The 21,892-nt window shown below is 51.9% G+C and overlaps 1 protein-coding gene across 5 annotated transcripts in view; it reads right to left on the bottom strand.

Annotated features, from left to right (window-relative positions):
- Positions 1-21,892, bottom strand: part of KCND3 (potassium voltage-gated channel subfamily D member 3) — a 102,038-nt gene that overhangs the window by 21,536 nt on the left and 58,610 nt on the right. For all 5 annotated transcript variants that reach the window (XM_085561059.1, XM_021539495.3, XM_085561062.1 and 2 more), the window contains exon 3: positions 8,552-8,714. In XM_085561059.1, the coding sequence (XP_085417185.1) occupies positions 8,552-8,714 (163 nt within the window). The remainder of the gene's footprint in view (positions 1-8,551; positions 8,715-21,892) is intronic.

Here is a 21,892-nt window from a genome sequence, read left to right as displayed (position 1 = left end):
CTGGGGCAGCATCACCCCACAGGATGAGGCTGAGCTGGGGCAGCATCTTCCCTCTGCACGAGGCTGAGCTGGGGTAACATTTTCCCTCTGGAAGGCTGGAGGGGACTCTGCAGTCCCACCAGAGATCACCTGGCTGAGCTGTGCAGAGCCTCCTCCACCCGTGTCCAGGTGGTTTTGGGTAGCTCCAAGCCCTGCACACCTGGGGGTTTTCACACACGAACCAGCTCCCTCTGAGCTGTCCCTTCACCCCTCCTCAGCCTTTCCTCCCTGAGGTGTCTGTCTACCCCCCACCTCCCTTTAATCTAAAGCCTCACCAGGAGGCAGAAAGTGCAGCTACTCAAGGTAATTAACAACGCTTTACCTGCTAATTCCTCAATAATTAACAGTTTGGATGTTATTGGTGACTGCTGCAGTAGGTAAGCAGCACTGCCCTTTAAGGATGAAATGAAGCTGCTTTCCAAAGTCATCAGTGGAGTGTTTTGGATCTGGTTTTTATTCTCAAGGTGAAATATCACAACCATTCAGCACGTGCCTGATTTCCCTGCTTTTGTCTGCATCTATTGCTGGTTTGGGGTTTGGACTTTAAATCCTAGATGCAAAGGATGTGGCTGACCCTTGAAGACGGAAAAGGTGACAAGCAGACTGCAGAGTTAAACAGAGCACAGCACTGCTACAGGAACTAAGGAGAACTTTTTCTTCTCCTTTTCACCTCTTATTTTCTCCAAGAAACAAAGTATGCACATTTGGATTTTACTTCTTCTCAAAGCTTTACATGAAATGGCTTTTAAGCCAAGTTCAAGTATTCTGTCACTTTTGCTTTGGGGAGATGTTATAGAGCTGCATATGGAAATTAGGTAGTGTAGAACTCATTATATTCCTATATAATTTGATAGAACCACTTGCAGTCAGACCTTGATCTTATTTTGGGCCTCTTCATTACTTTCCAGAGATGAAAGATTCCCCTCTCCTCCTCCGTGCCTCTCCTTTTAATGCTACCTTACCCTTGGCACCATTAAAGCAACAGAACATCATTTCCAATGAACTTTATCGTTTAATCTGTCCCCCCAGTGAGGAACACGGTGTTCAGGCTATTTATAGAACAATGCACAGAATGTGGAGTTTAATGGATCCGGGCCCTACAGTCACAGATATCCTGGCTGGGTAAAGGGGAGCTTTGCCAGGGCCACGCTGACAGAGCTGGCCGGGTGGTCAGGCAGCCCTGGAGCCCCGGGGCTGCTCCCTCCTGCTGTAAATTCCTTTTTGCTCCCTCTCCTCCTGAGCTCAGCGTGGCTCACACCTAGGGAAGCTCTCACTCCTCTGGGATTTTTGTTTCACAAATTCCATCCAGCCTGTGCTGTGTTCATGCACTCCGCCAGGCTCACACCCTGCTCTGTGCAAGGACTGGCTTTATGGACCCTTTCCCCTGACTGAATTATATTTTACACACCTGCTGAAACCCAGAACTTCCTCTCTGCTGAGGGTTCCACAGCACCAGCCCAGCTGAGAGACAAAGCCACCCCTCTTCCCTTCTCTCTCCCTTCTTGAAATAATAACAGAAGAAATTCCTGTGTGCACTTTTCTATAGTCTGAATGCTGGAACAGGTTCTTGGAGCTTGGGTCAGAATTGCTCCAAGGATATCACTAAAGAGAATAACCTGGAATAACTGGAATTGTTATGGAGTGTAAATCAGAACTTGTCTAGAAATTTATTACTTTAAAAAGTCACAAGGAAAGTCGCTCATGTTTTACTACATCATTAATAGGGATGCTGCTGTTCTGCATTAGTCCAACCTAGGGTCAGTGTTTCACTGGAAGCCAAGCATGATGAGCAGCTGTCTGCGTGTGATTTATCTGTCTGTCCTTCCTTATCTGCGTTTTCAGAGCTGCCTTTTATAGCATCTTTCACACAGCTCACACCCCCAGTTAATAGCTATGAAGTGTTCAGGGGCTGGAGGAATTAACAGAGTTTGATCTGGTGTCACCTGCCAGGTCCTGGGCCTGATGGATGAGCACTAATTAATGGTGTGGAGCTAATTAATGGCAGCTGCAGGGAGGGAGGGAATGGCTCAGGTGGTGTCACCTGTGGGACAGGTCCCTGCGGGCAGCAGCCAGGGGCTGTCCCAGCTCCATCCCCTTCCCCAGGTGTGAGATCTGAGCCCCAGCTGAGCCAAGAGCTCCTTGCTGGCAGCCAGAACTGCCCACAGCTCCTCACAGCACACCAAAGCTGTGGCAGTGCTGCCCTTCCTGCTGGAGCTGCCCCTGCCTGCTCCTGAGACGTGACACAGATCTCCTGCACTGGGGAAAAGCCCTTCCCAAATCCCTGCCCTGCTGCTGCTTGGCTGCAGCCTCCAGAGGAACTCTGTCCCTGCTCACATCCCTGTGCTGGCAGCCACAACAGCTGCCTGCAAGCTGGGCTGCCAGATGTGGAGGGAAAATCCTGCCAGGGGCTGGCCTGGGCTGGACAATCCTGTTTGAATTCTCTCCTGGGCTGGACAATCCTGCCTGGGGCTCTCCTGGGCTGGACAATCGGGGATTTTGGCAGGATGGGGAAGTGTTACCTGCAGGATCAAGGTAGCAGCACAGAATCTGATCAGCAGGAGCCAAGCCCAAAGCAGGGCAGGGCTTCCCAGCCCTCAGTGCTTTGATGCAGCTCTCCTTGACCAGGTGATTCCTGCATTTATCTCAACATCTGGGATGGAGTGGGCAGCATGAGCCGTGCCAGATCCAGCTGTGCTACAGAACGGGAACATCTGGCCAGAGGCTGCCACAAACTGGGCAGGGACAGCGGGGCTGAGGTGGCCCAGCAGGGCCCTGGGGGCATCACTCGGTGCCTGAAAATCCCAGGCTGTGTTCTGGAAATGTGAAACAGAAAATAAATGTGGAGCAGCTCCTGGATACGTGTGGAAGGCATTCCAGCTGGGCATGAGCCACTGCTGACAGCAGCCTTTAATATTCGGGGGTATGGGCTTTGCTCTGGAGCTGAACCCATAAACTGGAGCTCACTGATTTCAGCTCTTCCTTCCAGAGGAGACAGCTCCTTGTCTTATACAGTCTGGGACTTGGGGAATTTGGAATAGCTGAACTGATGGAAAATGTTATTTTGCTTTCCTCGATGATATGAAAGAGAAGAGGCAGGATTCCTGGTTGGCTAATTTGTTTGTTTGGGTTTTTTCCCCCTGATCTCTATTAAGGGATCTGCCAAACAGAGAAATACGTACCTAGCCCAGCAAAAACGAAAAATCTTTAAAAAAATAATAATAAAGCTTTTTTTCCCGTCAAAGACTGTTAAATATCAACAACAACAAAAACATTTTCCACACAGATTCATTCTGGTTGAAAAAAACATGTTCTTTAAATGTCAGCCAGCTCCAGTTTTAACCTTATTGTTTCTCTCTCCCCCTAAGTTCCCGAGCTGTCCCCTGCTGGCACTGAGTCATGTTCTGTTGCTGAGCTCTCCTTAGACAGCTCCAGTCACTCTTTCTGGCCCTTCTTTTCCACGCTCTGAAGTTCAGTAACCCACCTCCAAAATTTAGGGTGTCAGCTGAAAACCAGAACCTTTGAAAGCTGCCTCCCCTGCTCTGCAGCAGATCAATGATCACCATGGCCTGGTATTGGCAGGTGTGTGGGCTGCCTTTCTCACGGGTAGGGATGACACAAAGCCAGCACTGAGCATTCCCAGCTCCCCATCCTGAGCTCTGCTGCAGCTTCCCGAGGCTGGAACAGCCTGTTCCTCCATCCTCCCGAGGAGCAGCCAGACATTTGTGTCCTGCTCTGCCTCCCTTGTGGCTGGAGCCCCTTTTAGGCATCTCCATAGCTCCTGTTCCTCAGCTGCCTGCGTGCCAGCCTCTCCCGAGGGGATGGAAGAGCTCCCTCGGTCCCTTCCTCCCTGCCCAGCATCCCTGCTGCTGCTGGAGCTCATTTTGGTGCTTTCCTTCCCCTGGAGCCCAGTTTGGTGCTTTCCTTCCCTCAGACTCAGGGTGCACCTCCCTGCCCAGCCCCTCTGCTCCCTCTGCTCTCCCAGCCTGGGCTGCAGTTTGCAGCTCGATATTGGAGCCTGATGTGGAGGCAGCTCTGCAGAATTATTCTGGTTATTCTGTCCTGGCAGTCCTGGCCTTGCCTCACTCGGGGTTTGGTTCTCTCCCTGCAGCCTGTGGGATGGAATGAGAACTCTGCCTCCAGGCTTTTGCAGCTCTCTGCTTGTTCTCAGAGCAAAGGGCACCAGGTAATAAATGGAATGAATTGAGCACCCTGAGAGGCTGCAGTGGTCAAAAGCACATTTTCTGCAGACTGGAGCCGAGTGCTGTGCTGCCCAGGGTCTGGATGTGCTGCAGCTTCAGCCCCCGTGGAACGCAGCCCTGTGGCCATGCCAGTCCCCCTGGGATTTCCAGCTGCCTATTGAGCAAATCCAGCTATTCCATGGTAAATGCACTCCAAGCAGGGCTGGGTTTTTCTTTTTGCCCGCAGCACCTGAGCATTTCCATTTTTGCTGATGCTGCGGGTAGCCCATTTTCAAAGGCCACCCTTTGAACCTTTGCTTTCCCCCAAGTGAGATCCAGAACAGCCTCGCCGAATTTTGCCCTGGGGGCTCTCCTGTGCCCCGTGCCACCCCAGCCCCCAGCCCCGTCCTGTCCTGCAGTGTCCTGCAGTGTCCCTGTGGCTGTCCTGGGACAGTGACCCTGTGCCCCGGGACTGTGCCAGCCCTTCTGCAGCTCCCAGCCCTGAGCTGCTCCCTTCCCCACTGCTGCTAAAGGAGCAGCCTTCGGAGCTGCCAGCAGCTGCCTCTGCTTTTCTTGCCAGGGTGGGCAAGTGGGAGGTGTTGTCCTCCAGCCAGCAGAGCTCCTGTCTCCTTCTCCTCCGTGCTGCAAACTGAGCACAGCACAGGGGCTCCTCCAGCATCATCTGAATTACAAAGTCATTCTATTGTCAAGCCTTTTAAGTGTCACATTCTCTTTTAAAACCAAGGCTGTGACATTCACTGAAGAACAGCATCGCTTCAAAGTCAGGAAGGTCTATTCTTAGCACATCAGTCAAAAAAGGGGGGGAAAAAAGAGTCGTTGGGAAGGAAAAAAACACAACAATTTTACCAGAATGAACCTTGTCACAAATGATCAATTCATCTCCCATTCACACTGACCTGCTCCTTGCTGCACGCCAGGGGACAGAATTTGATGCCACGGCGCAATGAATTAAGATTTGCCAGATCTCCTGGTAATTAATTGTCTCACAGTACAGGTTTGGCAAAGAATAATTTATCTTTAAAGCAATTAGATCACTGGTAGTTGGGCTTTGTGTTTTACTGGGTTTTTTTCTTTTTAAGGAACATTTCTCCCCAGTTAGTTGAAGAATAGATGCTGATGAGTAACAGCCACCTCCTGGTATTTTATTCACGTTACTTAAATACCTCTTCCTGCTAGACCAGAGCCCCCTCACAGTGAGAGGCAGAGTCAGGACTGAGCAGAGCAGAGCAGAGGGGCTGGGCTGCGTTCTGGGTTTGGAGTGCAGCCCCTCAGAAGCCCCAGGGCTGGAGAGCCCAGCTTCTCTCACACCCACCCTTCCAGCCTGGGAACGCCAATGCAGCCTGGTGCTGTGCAGCACTTCTGCCTTTGGGCACTGGGAAATCTCAGTCTGGTTCATATAAAAACATTTATAAGGTCTGTAGCCTTGTTTTGAAATCTACCTGTACACCATGAAAGTTATGATTCCCAAACTAAACAGAACTTTCAAAAGCATTTATCCCAACACACGCCCAGGAAATTGCTCTTCAGTCCAAAGAGAAGCTCCTGGAGTGCTGCTTCCCAGCTGTCTCCTAAATTCTCTTATAAGGAGCTTCTGCTGGTGGGTTCTTCATATTTGAGGTCTGAGAGAGCAAAGAGGTTTTTCCAGCCTTCTTGAAGAAGCAAATGAGATGGGGCAGAGCTGTAACTGTTTCTGAGGACGGGACTCAGTTCAGGGTGGGATGATGCTGGAACAAGTGTGGCATCAAAGCAGATCCTCAATGTCCCTCTGCACCTCCTGGCCAGCTCCAGGGGGACTGTCATTAATGTGCTTCTCTCTCTTCCCTGCTTTTTAGTATTCATGAAGTGTTGATCATGTGAAAATTACTCACACTTCTGACTTGAGAAAAGTTTCTGTACTGAGAAATTCCACCAATATCAAGGGAATTAGAAATTCAAATGGGGGGAAATTATACACTGCGTGTGTCAATACAGCAAACCTTGATAAAAGCTGCACTCCATCATACTGGCACCAAAGGTGGTGGCACTTCTCCCTGTTACCAAGTGGATCACAGGCCAGTGAAGAAAAGGAAAAGCTGAACTGGAGGAAGAGACCTGGGTTTGCCCCTGGAGAGAGGGGCTGCCCTGTCCAGGAGCACAGCCCTGCAGCTCTGGCTGTGCCCCAGGCTCTTGCTGGCCCATTGCTCCGTGCCTGGCTGGGGAGCAGCTCCTGTCTCTGTTTTGGTGCTGCTGCAGCACAAGGGGAGCTTTCTTTCACAGTCTTCAGTTCTTGAAATGGGCTGTTGGGCACTGTCCCAAAAACCTCTCCCCAAGCCTCCCTGTCCTTCCCACACCTTGACACCTCCCCTGTCCCTGTGCCAGGTGAAATCCCAAATCCTCGTGCCTGGGTGCAGCCTCACTTAGACAACTCACTCTGCAACACCTGAAATCTGAAATTCACTGAAAGGAAGCACCCTGGATCCCTGTGCCAGCTGCTGCTGCTGAAAATCACCGAGTGAAATCTCTGATCACCCTGGATCCCTGTGCCAGCTGCTGCTGCTGAAAATCACCGAGTGAAATCTCTGATCACCCTGGATCCCTGTGCCAGCTGCTGCTGCTGAAAATCACTGAGTGACAGAACTGATCACCCTGGATCCCTGTGCCAGCTGCTGCTGCTGAAAATCACTGAGTGAAATCCCTGATCACCCCAGATCCCTGTGCCAGCTGCTGCTGCTGAAAATCACTGAGTGAAATCCCTGATCACCCTGGATCCCTGTGCCAGCTGCTGGAGAGCAGAGCATGGCACAGAGTGGCCTTTGCCACTCCTGTGTCCTTTTACCTTTACCTGTACCTTCCTTTGTCTCTGCTGCGCTGTGTGTGATCAGATCAAGAGCCCCCCTCCAAAGCACCTCCCCTGTCCCACATGAGCCCTGTCAAACCTCAGGCAGGGTTTGTACAAGCCAGCAGTGACTTGCAGAGCTGCAGCTGATTCCTGCACAATTCTGTCTCTCTGCTACTCCCCTTTTGTGTTTTGACTGCCAAATTTTGTGGTTTTGTAGGTCTTGTATCTGAGCTCTCTGCTGTCAGCTCCCTGAGATGCAAGAAGTAGGCACGGCCCAGATGCCTGCCTGAAGCAGAAATAACACATTTTTCTACTACTGTTCTCCATCAGGTCCCCTGAGTCTTGAATTTCTGGCAGACAGCATTCCACAGGGAGAAAAAGAACCTCAGGCCTTTGGTTTGCAGTTGTTGTAGAAACCTGATTCTGGCTGTGGTGTAATTCAGCAGATTGAAATAGAGATCTAGCAAATCTGTTACACTCTCTTAGTGACTCAGTGAGCTTCCACTGGCAAAAACCATTCAGAGTTTGGAATATTCAGTAATCCCTTCACATTTCCAGGGGCTTTTGTGTATTCCCAGTGTTGCAGTCCCACTTTGAGGGGTGTGTGAGCTGGTAAGTGCGTGTTGCTGGACGATGTGATTGAAAGTGCAGAGAGACAAGGAGCGAGGCAGCCAGGAGGACAAAGAGCTCCTGGGGATGGTTTCAGGTTTATGTGCACACAGCTCTCGATCTGCTCCAGACAAGAACATGGGGAAGGTGAGTAATGACAGCCCTTTGCTCCTGATCTGAAAATACTCCAGCACAGCGCATGCAGGAGGGAGGGCTGAGCTGGTGCTTTCATGGGGCACATTCTGCTTCCAAGGTAGGATGTAGAAATTATCCTGGCTGGACTTTGGGTCAACCAGAGCTCAAATCTGGTGGGCCAGCTAAGTTATCACCTGGGTGTAATTTTGTGACATATAACAGGAGCATTTTGTACAAGAGTCCATCCAGCTGTGTGTGAGGTTTCCACATTAACCTGGTGTGAAATGGCTCAGAGCTGGATGCCACTGGAGCATTAAAACACATGTGGGGGTTCTGCAGCTGAAATGTGGCAGCAGTGGTGTTTCAGACCACAAGTCCTGGAGAAAGCCAAGCAGGAATCACTGTGCCATGTTTTGTTCCACTTTGGGGTGTGTGTTTTGTTTTGGGGGCACTGGCAGCTCAGTCCCTGCCTTGTTCTGATGGAAACAGCGAGTTTCCATCAGTGCCAGCTGCAGGGTGTGAGTTTGGGCACCTCCTTTGTGTTGTCTGTGTTTGGGGCTGGGGGTTTGTCTGTCCCGTGTCCCTTCCCCAGAGCCTCAGGGCATTGGCAGCTTTTGGCCACGGTTTGGGGCTGGTTTGGGGCTGGTTTGGGGCTGGTTTGGGGGTCTATCTGAGCGTGCAGGGGCTGGGCAGGCCTGCCAGGCTGGCAGGGTGGCAGGTGGCCCGTGGGCAGGAGGGGTCACTCACTCACCTTCTGCGCCCGGCGCTTGTCGGCGCGCTGGTTCTGGTGGTAGATGCGGCTGAAGTTGGAGACGATAACGGGCACGGGCAGGGCGATGACCAGCACCCCGCTGAGCGAGCAGATGGAGCCAAAGATCTTCCCCGCGATGGTCTTGGGCACCATGTCCCCGTAGCTGCGGGCACAAACACAGAGGGGGCCCCTCCTTCAGAGCCCGAGCCCCGGCGGGCCCCGGGCACCACCCTGGGCTGGCCACAGACACCCTGGGATGGTCAAAGCCACCCTGCTGCTGCTGCTGCCATCCTGGGATGGTCACAGCCACCCTGGGTGGGTCACAGCCACCTGGGCTGGCCACAGACACCCTGGGCTGGCCACAGACACCCTGGGTGGGTCACAGCCACCCTGGGTGGGTCACAGCCACCTGGGCTGGCCACAGACACCCTGGGCTGGCCACGGCACCCTGCTGCTGCTGCTGCCATCCTGGGATGGTCACAGCCACCCTGGGTGGGTCACAGCCACCTGAGCCAGAGCCCACTGCAGGGACAGCTCCTGGGATGCCACCCTGGGATGCCAGGGATGCCTGCTGCAGGGACAGCTCCTGGGATGGTCACAGCCACCTGGGCTGGCACCAGACACCCTGGGCTGGCCACAGACACTCTGGGCTGGCCACGGGCACCCTGCCCTGCCTGGCAGCTCAGCTCACCATGCCAAGGTGCCTCTGGGGCAGAGCAGAGCTGCTCGGGCAGCTCTGCCTGGTTGAATTCTCACCCTCAGTGCTCTGCACCTCTCCAGCAGATCAGCCCCAGCAAACTTCAGCCTCTGCCCTGCTGGGGACAGGTTCATGTGTTCCCTTCCTGCTACAGGTGCAAATGAGAACTGATTTACACTCCATTTCAAACCCCGGCAGTTTCCCTGCCCTCTGCACACACAGAAGTTTGGGGGTTGTTCAAAGCTGCATTCAGTAAAAGGTGAATTCTCAGGGATATGAGAAAAATGTTCAGTCAAAGCTCTGCACTGGGCTGGACCCAACAAGCTTCTGCTGTAATCTGTGCTGCATAAAGAGCCTGTGGAGCTGCTGGAGCGAGTGCACAGGAGCCCATGGAGATGCTCTGAGGGCTGGAGCCCCTCTGCTCTGGAGAAAATCCGAAAAGTGGACTCTAGACAAGGCCCTGGTTGCTATCAGTTGGTATTAAGGATTTCTGTGGTTATCTTTGAGGAGTTCTGGTGCTTGGTGCAGCAAATGTTGAAAAGAGAAATTATTTATTTCAATTGAGGCTTTATTTTTACGTTGGATGTCAGTCTGTGACCAACAAAGGCCACAGACTCTTGCCTTAGACTTTTGTCACAGACAAAGAGCTTTAAAGGGAAAACAGCTAAGAATAATTTACACCCAAGAGGAAAAACAAACATTTCAAAACACGTTTTTTCTCAGCTGAACTTCTTGTCCCCATGCAAGAACTGGTTGGCATGAGGGGCTGAACAAGAGCCCCACGAACAAGGTTGATTTATTTATCCCCAGCAGAATCCTTCTCCTGCCTTCACCCGCAGCAAAACCCCTGAGAACACCTCAAATCAATAGACTGCTCTTCATGTCTCTTAATTTCTTAGCTGCTGCTTCATGCAAAGATCATTTCAAAGCTCTTGCTAAGTGACAAGTTCTTCTACCTCATTTCACACTGCTCAAAAAAAAAAAAAAGAATCTCACTCTCCTCCTGCTGGCCCTTAACACAATAAGGCTGAAAATTAATCACATGCCTCAGACATGACCTCAGTGACCTGGAGCACGGAGAAAAAGCCCCTGTGCATTGGCAGAGTAGGATAATAAGTGTCTGGCTGGCAGTGTGTGCCAGGGAGCTTTGCTCCCACACGCAGACTGAGTTATCCCATTACTGGCACTTCAGAGAAGGTGCTTTAAGCACCAGCAGGGAAGATGGAGGCCCTGGGGCAGGAAGGGTTTGTGGGGACGTGGAGAACCTCACTGGCACAGCTCCTGTGAGAGCCCTGCTGGGCTGGAGGCTCGGGGCAGGAGCTGGCACTGCTGGCACGGCAGCTCTCCCTGGGTCCCTCCCTGGGTCCCTCCTCCAGGACATCGGGCACCTGGGGACATTTCTGTGGCCTGGCTGGGCTGGCCTGGGGCTGGGAATTGTTATGAATAAATGCCCATTTATTTCAGGAACGGTGCCCTGGGGCTGGAACCTCAGCTCTGTCCATCAGAGGCGGCCGGAGCCCGGGCTCTGTCCCCTGCCCCGAGACCCTCCCGTGACCTGGGCAGGGCCTGAAGCTGCTGCTGCTGCTCTTTGGCATCCACAGCTCTGCAGTATGAATTGCTGGGAGACTATTCCTGGCCTGACGCTACCACAAGGTGCTAATGGCCCCCTGGCACATTTACACCAGCTGCAGTGCCAGCCCAGCTCAGCTGCTGCGTTTCAGTTTGCACTAACTGGGCACTTCAAACCCCAAACTTCTTTTCCCCAGACTGGAATGAGAGAACTCAACTTTCCCAATAATTTATTTACTAAAAGGCAACTTGTCATCGAGAAAACTTCTAGAGAAAGTGCATTTTAAGCAATTCATCAATAATCTCATTAGAGCAGCGAGGAGCTGGGGGATTTCAGAGGCTCTGAGGGGTGTCTGAGCTGCAGGGACCCTCGGAGGCTGCGAGTTCAGGGGGTTTGGTGTGACCTGCAGTAAACCACTGCCCTGGCTGTGCCTGGCTCCAGCTGAGGAGCTGGGCATCAATCCCTGCTCTTTGCTTGCCTGGGGGTGCTGGGTGCTGCAGGGCTGAGCTGCCCCAGGGCACTGACAGCTCCTGGCAGGCACAGGGCTCTCCTAATTCCTGCCTCACACACCACTGACAGCTCCTGGGGCTGGAGCAGGGACAGGGCTGTCCCCTGGTCCCAATTCCTGCCTCACACACCACTGACAGCTCCTGGGGCTGGAGCAGGCACAGGGCTGTCCCCTGGTCCCAATTCCTGCCTCACACACCACTGACAGCTCCTGGGGCTGGAGCAGGCACAGGGCTGTCCCCTGGTCCCAATTCCTGCCTCACACACCACTGACAGCTCCTGGGGCTGGAGCAGGGACAGGGCTGTCCCCTGGTCCCAATTCCTGCCTCACACACCACTGACAGCTCCTGGGGAGCTGCTTTACCCCTCTGACCTTCTGCCCAGGGCAGGAGAGGCCAAAGGGGATTTTGCTCCAGCCTGTAAGCGTCTGCTTTTAGGACAATAGGCACAGAATAATATCATTGTGTACTGCACAATAGGCCATGATTTTGAAAGCCTCGTGCCTGAAAGAGCTGGGATAAAGCATGGGATTAGCACGTAGCTTCCCAGTGCAGGAGATCCCTCTCTGTACTCCCAGCAGCTCTCTGGCAGTGCTGGGCTCACACAGGATTCAGCTGGCAGTTTCAGTGGCATTGCCAGCCTGAACATTGCTCCTGACAGCTCTGCCCCCCGTTCCACAGGTGCCAGCCCGAGCTAATCTGGCTCATGCTGCTTTGAGCCCCCGTGAAATAATGATTGTGTCACTTCCAGTAATCCAAGGGAACAGGAGCAAACATTGCTCATTGCTCTGCATGGAATTAACAGCTGGCAGGGGCTGGGTGCCTGGAGCTGTGGTTTCCGTTTAATTCAGCATCCTCATCCCCCCTGCTGGAAGGAGCCCCCAGAGCTGCTTTGGGCTGGAAGGGGCCTTTAAAAGCCATTTAGTGCCTGCAGGGAGCAGGGGCATTTCCCACTGGACCCCCATCCTCCCTCCCGGGATGTCTCCAGCGCCCAGCCGGGCTCCAGAGAACCCCAAAGCACAGAAGCACCCTGGGGTCCCACGAGGCTGGGCTGCAGTCAGAGCCACGAGGGTTTGGAGCAGGAGATCTGCAAACAGGCTGTCAAACGGCAGCCTCGAGCAGGAAATCAGCCGTGGCCACGGGAGTACAGAGCCTATTTCATGCTAGGATTCTTTTACATTAAATATACTTATTTTCTGCCTTGTTTGGAGCTGGGCAGTTCCCCAGCTGGGTATTCAACTGCGAGATCTGGCATGGTTTCACACTACTGTTTTCTTTTTCCCTGGCATAATTCATTTGCTGATGTTTTCATGGATGCTCTAGAAATTCTGCTGCAATTCCAACCCTCAGCCAAGCTGTGAGGGACGAGGGCTGGAGATGCCTATCAGCTCTAGCAGCAGCTTATCTTCAGCACTTGGATTTGCTTTGATTTTTGGCAAAGCTGTGGTCAGCAGTTGCTTAGTAGGGATTTTCCAGTAAAGTTGCCTTTTTGGTATTGTTCTGGTTTATAAATTCGTATTTCTTACTGAGTTTTGCGTGACAAAAGGGCAGAGACGTGTTCAAAATTGTCCTCCTCTGAGGAGAAGCGAGTTCTGTTGCTCCTGTAATGGGAGAGGGGAAGGTTATTCCCTGATGGATTTCCCAGGGCAGCCTGCACCAGCCCTCAGCAGAGGCAAATGGAGGCACAGCTGAGCCTGGAGCCAGCTGTGGGCTGGTCGCTGCTCCAGCTGTGCACAAAGGTGACCTGTGTGCATCCACGTTCTCCTCCCTCAGGAATTTTCACAGAGGAGACAGGGAAGAAAGAGAAAACAATTTTGATTTCTGCTCCTTGTTTTCCCATGTGGAGTGTGGTTGGAGAATTGTTTATCTGGGGTGTTGCTTGGTTGGATTCTGGTGAGGGTTGTTTGAGCTGCTGGACAATCCAACCCACCCAGGGCTGAACTCTCAGAGAGGGGCACGAGTTGTCAGTGAGTTATGGGAGTTAGAAAAGTAGGTTTGTAGTTTCAGTATCTCCTTTAAATAGTAAATTAATGTACTATAGCATAGTTATAATAAATCATTCAGCCCTCTGAGCTGGAGTCAGCCACCAGCATTTCTGCCCACTGGTTCACCTGCATTTCCAATAGCCCCGAGAGCAGCTGGTGGCAGGAAAATTCCTTCACCAGCAGCAGGCCCTGCCCAGGGAAACGGGAATGTTGTGAGGACTCAGGAATAAGTAAGGAAATAAATAAGCAGGTTATTTAATGCACAAAGGGTGGAGAATACTTCAGGTATCAGCACGCTGGTTCCATGTATTCCTCCTGGCTTGGATCAGCCCCTCAGCCCGTAGGCAGCTAAAACAGATGCTCTGAATTTGGGTAACAGGCAGACCTCCAGTTGAGGCTAAAAATGGGATTTCACTGGCAAGAAAAGTAGGCCAGAAAGCTCAAGCCCCTGGTCCTAAAGTGATGCAAGGCTCCCCATGGCGTGGTTTATTTTTCCCCAGTCAGTGAGGGGCTGATTTGGGGTTTATTTCTGTTTTCCCCAGTCAATGAGGGACTGATTTGGGGTTTATTTCTGTTTTTCCCAGTCAGTGAGGGGCTGGTTTGGGGTTTATTTCTGTTTTTCCCAGTCAGTGAGGGGCTGGTTTGGGGTTTGTTTTATCGTCCATCTGATCCAGGCATCTGGCATGAGAGCAGCTGAGTGCTGCTCAGTAATGCCCACTTTTTAAAAAGTGTTTGTTTTAATGGAAAATAAAATGTCCCAGATTAAGGCATTATTTATTTCTGGCTGCACACACTAAAGGCCTTTTAAATTACTTCATTCATTATTAATTCAAGAAGAATCCTCATATTACTCAGAATGAAAACCCTACACAATTACCTGCTCAGAGAATCCAGTTTTTTTGCATCCTGACTCTCTGTAAAAGGAATCTTTTTGGAGAGCGTGCAGGCTGGAGAGGGCAGGCAGTGCATTGAGCAATTAGACTTTTCTCCTAATAGCAGGGCTGAAGGCTCCCTGCCCTGTCTTAAATCCTTAACTGTGGTGTCAGCTTAAAGGAAATGCTGGGTTTTTGCTTTCATTTCATCCTCATCTTTTTCTTCTCTGTCTTTTTAAGCAGCTTGAGTGTCCATGCTGAGCCATGTCACATTCCAAATGATCCACATACTGTGCATTTTAATGAGCTGCTAACACTGATTATACAAAAAGCAATCTCAGAAATATTTACTGAGTCAAAAAAAAAAAAAAAAAAGCCTATGGGGAACTAATTAGCTTTTTAAGAATTGGCTTTTTGAAAGCCTCAGACTCTGGAAAAGTTGAACTTGGAACCAGTTTCAAAGAAGTTGGAGGAGTGCTGGAAGAAAAGGGAGGGAGCTGTAATGGAGTATTTGTGACAGAGCATTCCACAGCCCAGGCTCTCTGCACAGGCCAGGAGATGCACTGGAAGCTGAACAGATAATAAATAACAGAGAGAGAAGAAATGCAAAGACTATGCAGAGAAAAGGCCCGTAATGCCTGGATCCTTTGTCAGGTTTTGCAGCCTTTCTGAGGGCTGATCAGAGAGGGAAAAATCTTTGTCCCTCTGTGCCTGGGCAGGTCCCTCCACCAGGACTGCTCCCGACACTGAGGCTGGACACTCTGCACTCCAGGCTCGAGGAAATTCAGTTAGCTTGGCACAGTGTGAAATGCAACCCAGGGTCTCCACATTCCCTGAATGTTTACTTCTGTCCCTTCCAAGAGAAAGTGATCCCAATAAGGTGACGTTTGTCCTCAGATGGCAACAGAGAACAGGAACTGGGAATTCACTGGGGCCAGGCCTGCAGTGCCCAGAAAACCCCATGAATGAGGGGCCAAATGTCACTCCAGAAAGCCAAGCAGGGGCTGCTCCTGCTGGGCTGGCTCTGTGTGCCCAGGACATCCTGGCATCAGGCTGGGTTCCACCTGCCCAGGGAACTTCATGACGCCTCCTTAATGGGCTTATTTACTATTCAGAAATGATTAATATTAATAAAACTATTAATAAATGATTAATAAATGATTAATACAACTGCAGCCTGCTCGAGGGCAGCTCAGAGCTGGCTGCACAGGGCTGGCTGTGCTGGCAGAGCCCCTGGCATCCCTCCTGCCCTGCCTGCCCTGGCACGCGTGCCTGCCGAGCTGCACAATGCTTCCTCAAGGCTTCCTCGGCCAGGAGGCTCCAGCTCTCCTTCCTCAGAGCTCTGCCCCGTCTGCTTTCTTTTCTGTGAATATAATTGCAATTTTTGGAAGCCCTGAAATCAATTTCCCCCCTCATTGCATGGATAGCAGAATACAAAAATAAATAATGAATCCCTGAGAAATGCAGGTGCTCTCTGCAAAGCCACTGCGTGCAGCGCAGCAGAGGGTGTCACAGCAGACACTGAAAACAAATGGCTGCTTCTTATGCTCTCCACTCTTTCATCTTTTATCTCTTTTATCTTCTTTATTAAAGAAAGGTGAGCTTTAAGCACCACACTGCCAGAGGAAGTTTATCCTCAGAAGAGTGTGGCAGCCAAATCAGCAAATCTTTCTGTGCAGGGGAAGCCAAATGCTCTGAACGAGCCCAGGATCTGATCCTGCTCCTGTGGGAGCAGCAGGGAGGAGGAGCAGAGCTTTGCCCCCTTCCCTTCCCTTCCCTTCCCTTCCCTTCCCTTCCCTTCCCTTCCCTTCCCTTCCCTTCCCTTCCCAGCTGATTTAACAGCACACACAGGGTTTTTCTCCCAAGCTGATTTAACAGCACACCCAGGATTTTTTGGAGGGAGAAGTAAAATTCGCTTCCTGCTGCCAGACCCGAGTGCTCTGAGTCTAGAGCTGCCTGAATGTTTTATTCTGGTTCAGGGTTTTTCAAGCATGGACTAAAGGACCGTGCTCACCCTGTCGGTTTTGCTGGAAATGTTTTGGGTTTTAGTTAGGAGACAAACAACTGGGGGATTTTCCACCATCCCTTGCACAGGCTCAGATTGAAACCATCGGCTGCCACTGCCCTGCCATGTGTGCTGTGGGGAACTCCCCCTTTCCCCTCGGCCTTTCTTTTCTCCTGGAGCAGGGTGAGCATTCCCGAGCCGTCCTTCCCCTCCTGCTGCTGCTTTTTGGGGAGCTCAGCTTTCCCCTGCAGAGGGATGCCAGTTTTCTGGTTATTTTTAAAATGAAATAGTTTCCTGTTAAAATGAATGGGTGGGTTCAGGCTTCAATGGAACTCTGTTTTTTCCCAGTAAAATGAGCCTCATTCCCATCACTGTGCTCAATGATTCTATCTCCTGAAACCAGAGGCAGAGCTCCCCTGCCCACCAGTGAGAGTGGCAGGTTTGACATCCTGGCAGGAAAATGAGGGTGAAGCCCGGGCTGACCTCTCAGAGCTCAGGTTCCCCAAGCCCTGCTGGCATTTCTGGCGATGAGCTGGGCAGGTTTTGTGATTTTTGTTTTATTTCTTTAGCATAATCGTTGTGCTTTGAGCAGGAAAGCAGACTGATCCTTGTCTTTTCCCTGTCCTGTCTGACTCTCATCTGCAATGCCAGGGCAGCCCAAGTTCCTTGCCTTGCTGCTGGAACAGACTGCTTAAGCACTAAGCCCTGGTAATCCAGTTTGTTTTCCTCCCAGTAACTGTAATGGGAAGATTTGCACAGCCTGTGCCTGATGTAAGCACTGAGATCATGACAGTGCTCCCAAATCCTTTTATTTTAATATTTATTTACCCGATAAACGTTACATGTTTGTCCTTCACTTGTCATTCCTGGCAGGGGATTTAGCCCCAGGCAGATTTCCTTCCCTTCCCTTCTGCTGGAGATTTCCTGGCACGGGAGCCCGGAGGTGCCAGCTGCCCCGGTGAGGGGAGAGGCTCTCAGGGGTGGCACTGGGCTCTCTGTGCGACCCTGGGCAGCTCTTTTCTCCCCCAGTCTCACCCAAAAGCGAGCAGCAAGCCTCTCCTGCCCTGATCCCCACGTCTCCTCCTGCTCTTTGTCTAAGGGACTCTGCTCTTTGCACTGACAGTGGCCAGTCCCTATTTCCACAGTCACTATTTACACTTAGATTAAGCATTCCTTTTATTCGGTACCTGGCATTAACAATATCAAAATGCCATTTTATACAGTATTTGAGACCAGAAATTCCTATTGGAAATCAATGAGAACATCTTCCTAAAAAGTCAGTGACCTGACTGTCCCTTCTTATATAAGAAGTGTCTATATTTATCAGTGCTGATATCAGCTGCTGGGTTACCTGGCTGCCATGGCTCGCAGAGTCCTGGGATGTGTTTCTCACACAGCCAGTTCCTGTCAGGAGGGGGTGACCTTCACTCTGCACCGAGATTTCAGGGGCTCCCGTTTGGATTTAAGGCAGAAGCCTGCAGATGGAGGGCCCCAGCCCCAGAGCTCGCTGGCAGCCCCGGCCAGGGCATGGCACAGGAGAGGCTGCTCCTCCCCGGTGCCACTGCCAAGGTGACAGCGATTCCCTGCTCAGAACAGAGCTCAGGGAGAGCCTGGATCCCGTCCCAGCCTGCGGGAGGGACACCTCCTCCTGCCCTGGCAAATTCAGAGCCCCAGCAAGGGTGCAGGTGACCAGTGCCCCTGGGAGCAAGGCCCCTGTCTCCCTGCCGCAGTAAATCTGTGTACACTGCACATGACACCAGCATTTGTCCTCTCAAACCACAGAGGAACTGAGGCTCTGCTTGCTGAGCTCCAAGTTCTGTGTTTATTTGGAAGGCTTTATCCATACATGGGTATATGGCTATACATCTGTCTCCTGCATCTGATCTAGTCTGGGGTGTAATCAGTAAAAAATTGCAGGACAACCTCAGCACCTGTAAGCATTCTATTGGGAAAATGTGCAGCACCAGCAGGAATTCAGATTAAAGATGTTAAAAAAAATGTGTATCTTTTCATCAGTGCTTTCCTCCTCATTAAACACAGAGTTTGCTCGTAAGCATTTGCCAAATAAACAGGGAGAAATAGGCAAAAGCAAATGCTCTGCAATTCAGTTCTCTTGAATTTCCCCAGAAGGTTCACCTGAGCTTAATTTAATATCCCCTCATTCCTCCCGAGCCTCCTGTTGGGGCTGCAAAGCAGAGAGTGAGGAGGGGGATCTGTCCTGCAGGGAGCAGGGGGTGAGCAGGGAGTGAGCAGGGAGTGAGCAGGGGGTGAGCAGGGGGTGAGCAGGGGGCGAGCAGGGAGTGAACAGGGGGTGAGCAGGGGGTGAGCAGGGGGTGAGAAGGGGGTGAGCAGAGGGTGAGCAGGGGGTGAGCAGGGAGTGAGCAGAGGGTGAGCAGAGGGTGAGCAGAGGGTGAGCAGGGAGTGAGCAGGGGGCGAGCAGAGGGTGAGCAGAGGGTGAGCAGGGAGTGAGCAGGGGGTGAGCAGGGAGTGAGCAGGGGGTGAGCAGGGGGCGAGCAGGGGGTGAGCAGGGGGCGAGCAGGGGGTGTGCAGAGGGTGAGCAGGGGGTGTGCAGGGGGCGTGCAGGGGGTGAGCAGAGGGTGAGCAGGGAGTGAGCAGGGGGCGAGCAGGGGGTGTGCAGGGGGCGTGCAGGGGGTGAGCAGAGGGTGAGCAGGGAGTGAGCAGGGGGCGAGCATGGGACGAGCAGGGGGTGAGCAGAGGGTGAGCAGGGGCTCTGTCCTGCAGCCCTGCTGGGGGCTCAGAGCCCCCAGCCCCTGCAGGAGCTGCAGGAACTGCAGGAACTGCAGGAACAGATCCCCTCAGCCCTGCAGGAGCTGCAGGAACTGCAGGTTTCCCTGCAGCAGGAGCCTGTGCTGGGCTTCAGGTGCAGCTCAGGCTCTCACCAAGCGAGCCCCACCGAAGGGCAGGGCTGGGGCAAGTCAGACCGAGCTCAAACCTCGGAGAGTTTTTCTTTCACGTTTTCCTTCCCTTTAGCATGCCAGTGCAGCGTTCTCTGCCTCCGTACCTGCCGGTGGTTCTGCGTCAGGTGTGGCTTAACAAAGATCAGTTTTTTAATCAAAGTAAAATGTCAACACAATTCACTCCCTGGAGGCTGCTTTGATGTTTCACTTCTCCAGTTTACACCGGGGCAGAAGGAGCTGTTTGGGGAGTTCTTTAATATTCAAAAGGTGTTGGTTCAGTGCTGTTTCAGATGCAGACTCCTGTAAGGTCCTCTGGGCAAGTAATGGACTGGTTGGACTTCCAGTGATTTTTCACACCTAACAGCTCTGTAGATAAGCAAGGGCTGGCCTTCAGCTGGGCAATTTTCAGAGTGCATTTCTATTCATGAGCTGTCTAGCAGCACTGTTTCACAGCCACAGGAGCTGTTGGCATTTACGAAGGGAGGGGAGGGATGCGGAGCAGGGCTCAGCTTTGCCGAGCTTTGCCAAGGGAGCTGGGCTGGGGGTGCCTGCCTGGGGACACCCCGAGCTCTGTGCATGGGGAGGTGCCCACCTGGCACAGGTGTGCCAGGCAGGGCAATCCCAGAACCTTCCTAAGCTGCGAAACCTGCTCCTCCACCTGCTCTGCTGCACAGCTGTCCTGTGCGACGGGATCTTTGAATTCTGAACTTGCAAAAAGACCCAAAAACTAAAACCAACCAACCAAACAAACAAAACCCAAAAAACCAAAGTTGTCCCCAGGTCCGGGTGTCCTGGACCTGGTGGGCTATGCCGTAGCTGCTGTTTCAGGGACCCTGATTTCTCTTCAGCCCCTGGCAGGGCCGTGGGCTCAGGAGTCACCCGTGGGGGCAGAGGGCAGGAGCCCTGCCCTGGCAGGACCTGGCAGTGTCAGCACAGGTCCCGGCTGGGCGCTGCCCGTGGTGGTGCTTTTTTGGAGGCTGGCTTGAAAAGAACTCGATGCTTGTGTGGTTTTATGTAAATCGGGCTCCGTCTGTCACTGCCTGTTGTACGTAAAGGGGCTGGAAAATGCTTTTTTAGAAATGCACGAGGCAATTTCTGCTGAAATAACCACCGTATGCACTGCCACGACAGTGCTGCTTGCCATGATTGCAGCACAATTACCCACGGGCAGAAACCAAGGATGGTTCCTGCAGCTGTCCTGCAGATAAAATAGCTAAGATGGCAAGTTGGTATTTGAGAGGCAGAAGCCCCGAGCCGGGACAGGAGCACTGGCTCCGGCCAACGCCTGGCACAGCTGGCACGACCCAGCAGAGGCGGTGGCACCATCCAGGTGCTGCTCCCAGGGAGGGATTGTCCCTTCCCCACCCCAGGGAGGGGTTTGGGCTGCGAGGATCACGCAAAGAACCCTCGGGGCTGGGCTGGATGTGAACCAGGGCTGTAAAATCCTGGCCCAGCAGCCATTTCCCTACTTCACTCTGCTTTTCCAATTGTTATTAATAAAACATAACACTGTCTGTGTCTCGATGCAGAGAGACCTTAGTTCTGGTACAAGCCCTCCCATTTATTATTTATACAAGCATTTAACAGCTCTGGCATATTTCAGGATAACACCAGGCAGTTGTTTGCAAACCAGAATTAGTAACAAAACTATGAGAGACTTCAAAAGGGTTTTTTTTTAACATGAATGTGATTGCATGGCAATCACCCCTGGGTCAGGAATGAAGGAGAATGTGCTGTTTTCTGAGATTTTCAGCAGTTTCACCTCTTCCAGGCTGGAAGAGCCATTCAAGGCAGGGGGTATTTCATATACCTGTGTGTGTGTATAAATATCTCTATATGTATGGCTGCTGATTTAATTTATATATGGAGCAGGGGCTGGGTAAGAAGTGAAGAGATTAACTGTGCTGCCGTATCAGAACCAGGAAAGCTGCTTGCCTTTCCCTGCCTGCTCCCACTCCTGGTGGATGGATGGATGAGGGATGGATGGATGCTCCTGTGAGTGGAGGATTCTGCCTCCTTCCACAGAGGATTACCTTGCCCAGGCTGCTGCTGCAGCCTCAGAGGTTGAAGCAGCTCTGCAAAGCCAGGGAAGAACCACTGCTGTGCCAAGGCTCCTCTCAGAAGTGTCCCTGAGCAAAGCTGTGCGTGGAGTGGAAGATCTGACTGGGGAAGGTCAGGGCCCCCAGGAATGTTGTTCCAAAGCAGGGAGGGAGGCACAGAGTTCAGGCCATCAGACCCCACACTCACACCTTTGTACCCTTGAAAACAGCAACAAATCTCCTGCAATGAGTAAAAATAAACAGGAGGACCCCAAGTCCCAAGGATAAAGGGAGGAAGCTCTGTCAAACATTTGGAGAAAAACCCATTGATCCTGCACTACTGAAGTAGAGGGAATTTTATGGTTGGCTTTGAGGGAAGCAAAAACAAGCCTTTGAACTGAATTACTTCTTATTTTCATAGCACTGTAAAAATATCTCCAGCTCATATGGAAAGAAGTCAGTATTATCTCCACCTCCAGGGCACTGAGAGTGGGAGCCCTTGGAAAGCCGAGCAGGAAATGGGTGGCAGGGCTGGGAACTGCTTGAGACCTACATTTCTCCAACTTCAGCCCACTGAAAGGACCTTGTCGAAACAAAGTCCTTTTGCTTGCGTTCTCCAAAGGTGAGAATTCACATGATGAGCCTGAGCCTCCTTTCCAGCTCCTTTCTGGTGGTGGAGGTTAAACACTCAGAACTAGGTTATGAAGGACTCGAGTGCTGAAGAACAAATATTCCTCTGGTGACTTCTT

Source organism: Lonchura striata, chromosome 26 (assembly GCF_050655825.1).
Source record: "Lonchura striata isolate lonStrDom1 chromosome 26, ASM5065582v1, whole genome shotgun sequence".
NCBI lineage: Eukaryota > Metazoa > Chordata > Aves > Passeriformes > Estrildidae > Lonchura > Lonchura striata.
Note: the sequence above shows the minus strand (reverse complement) of the source record. Positions and strands in the feature narration are given on the sequence as shown.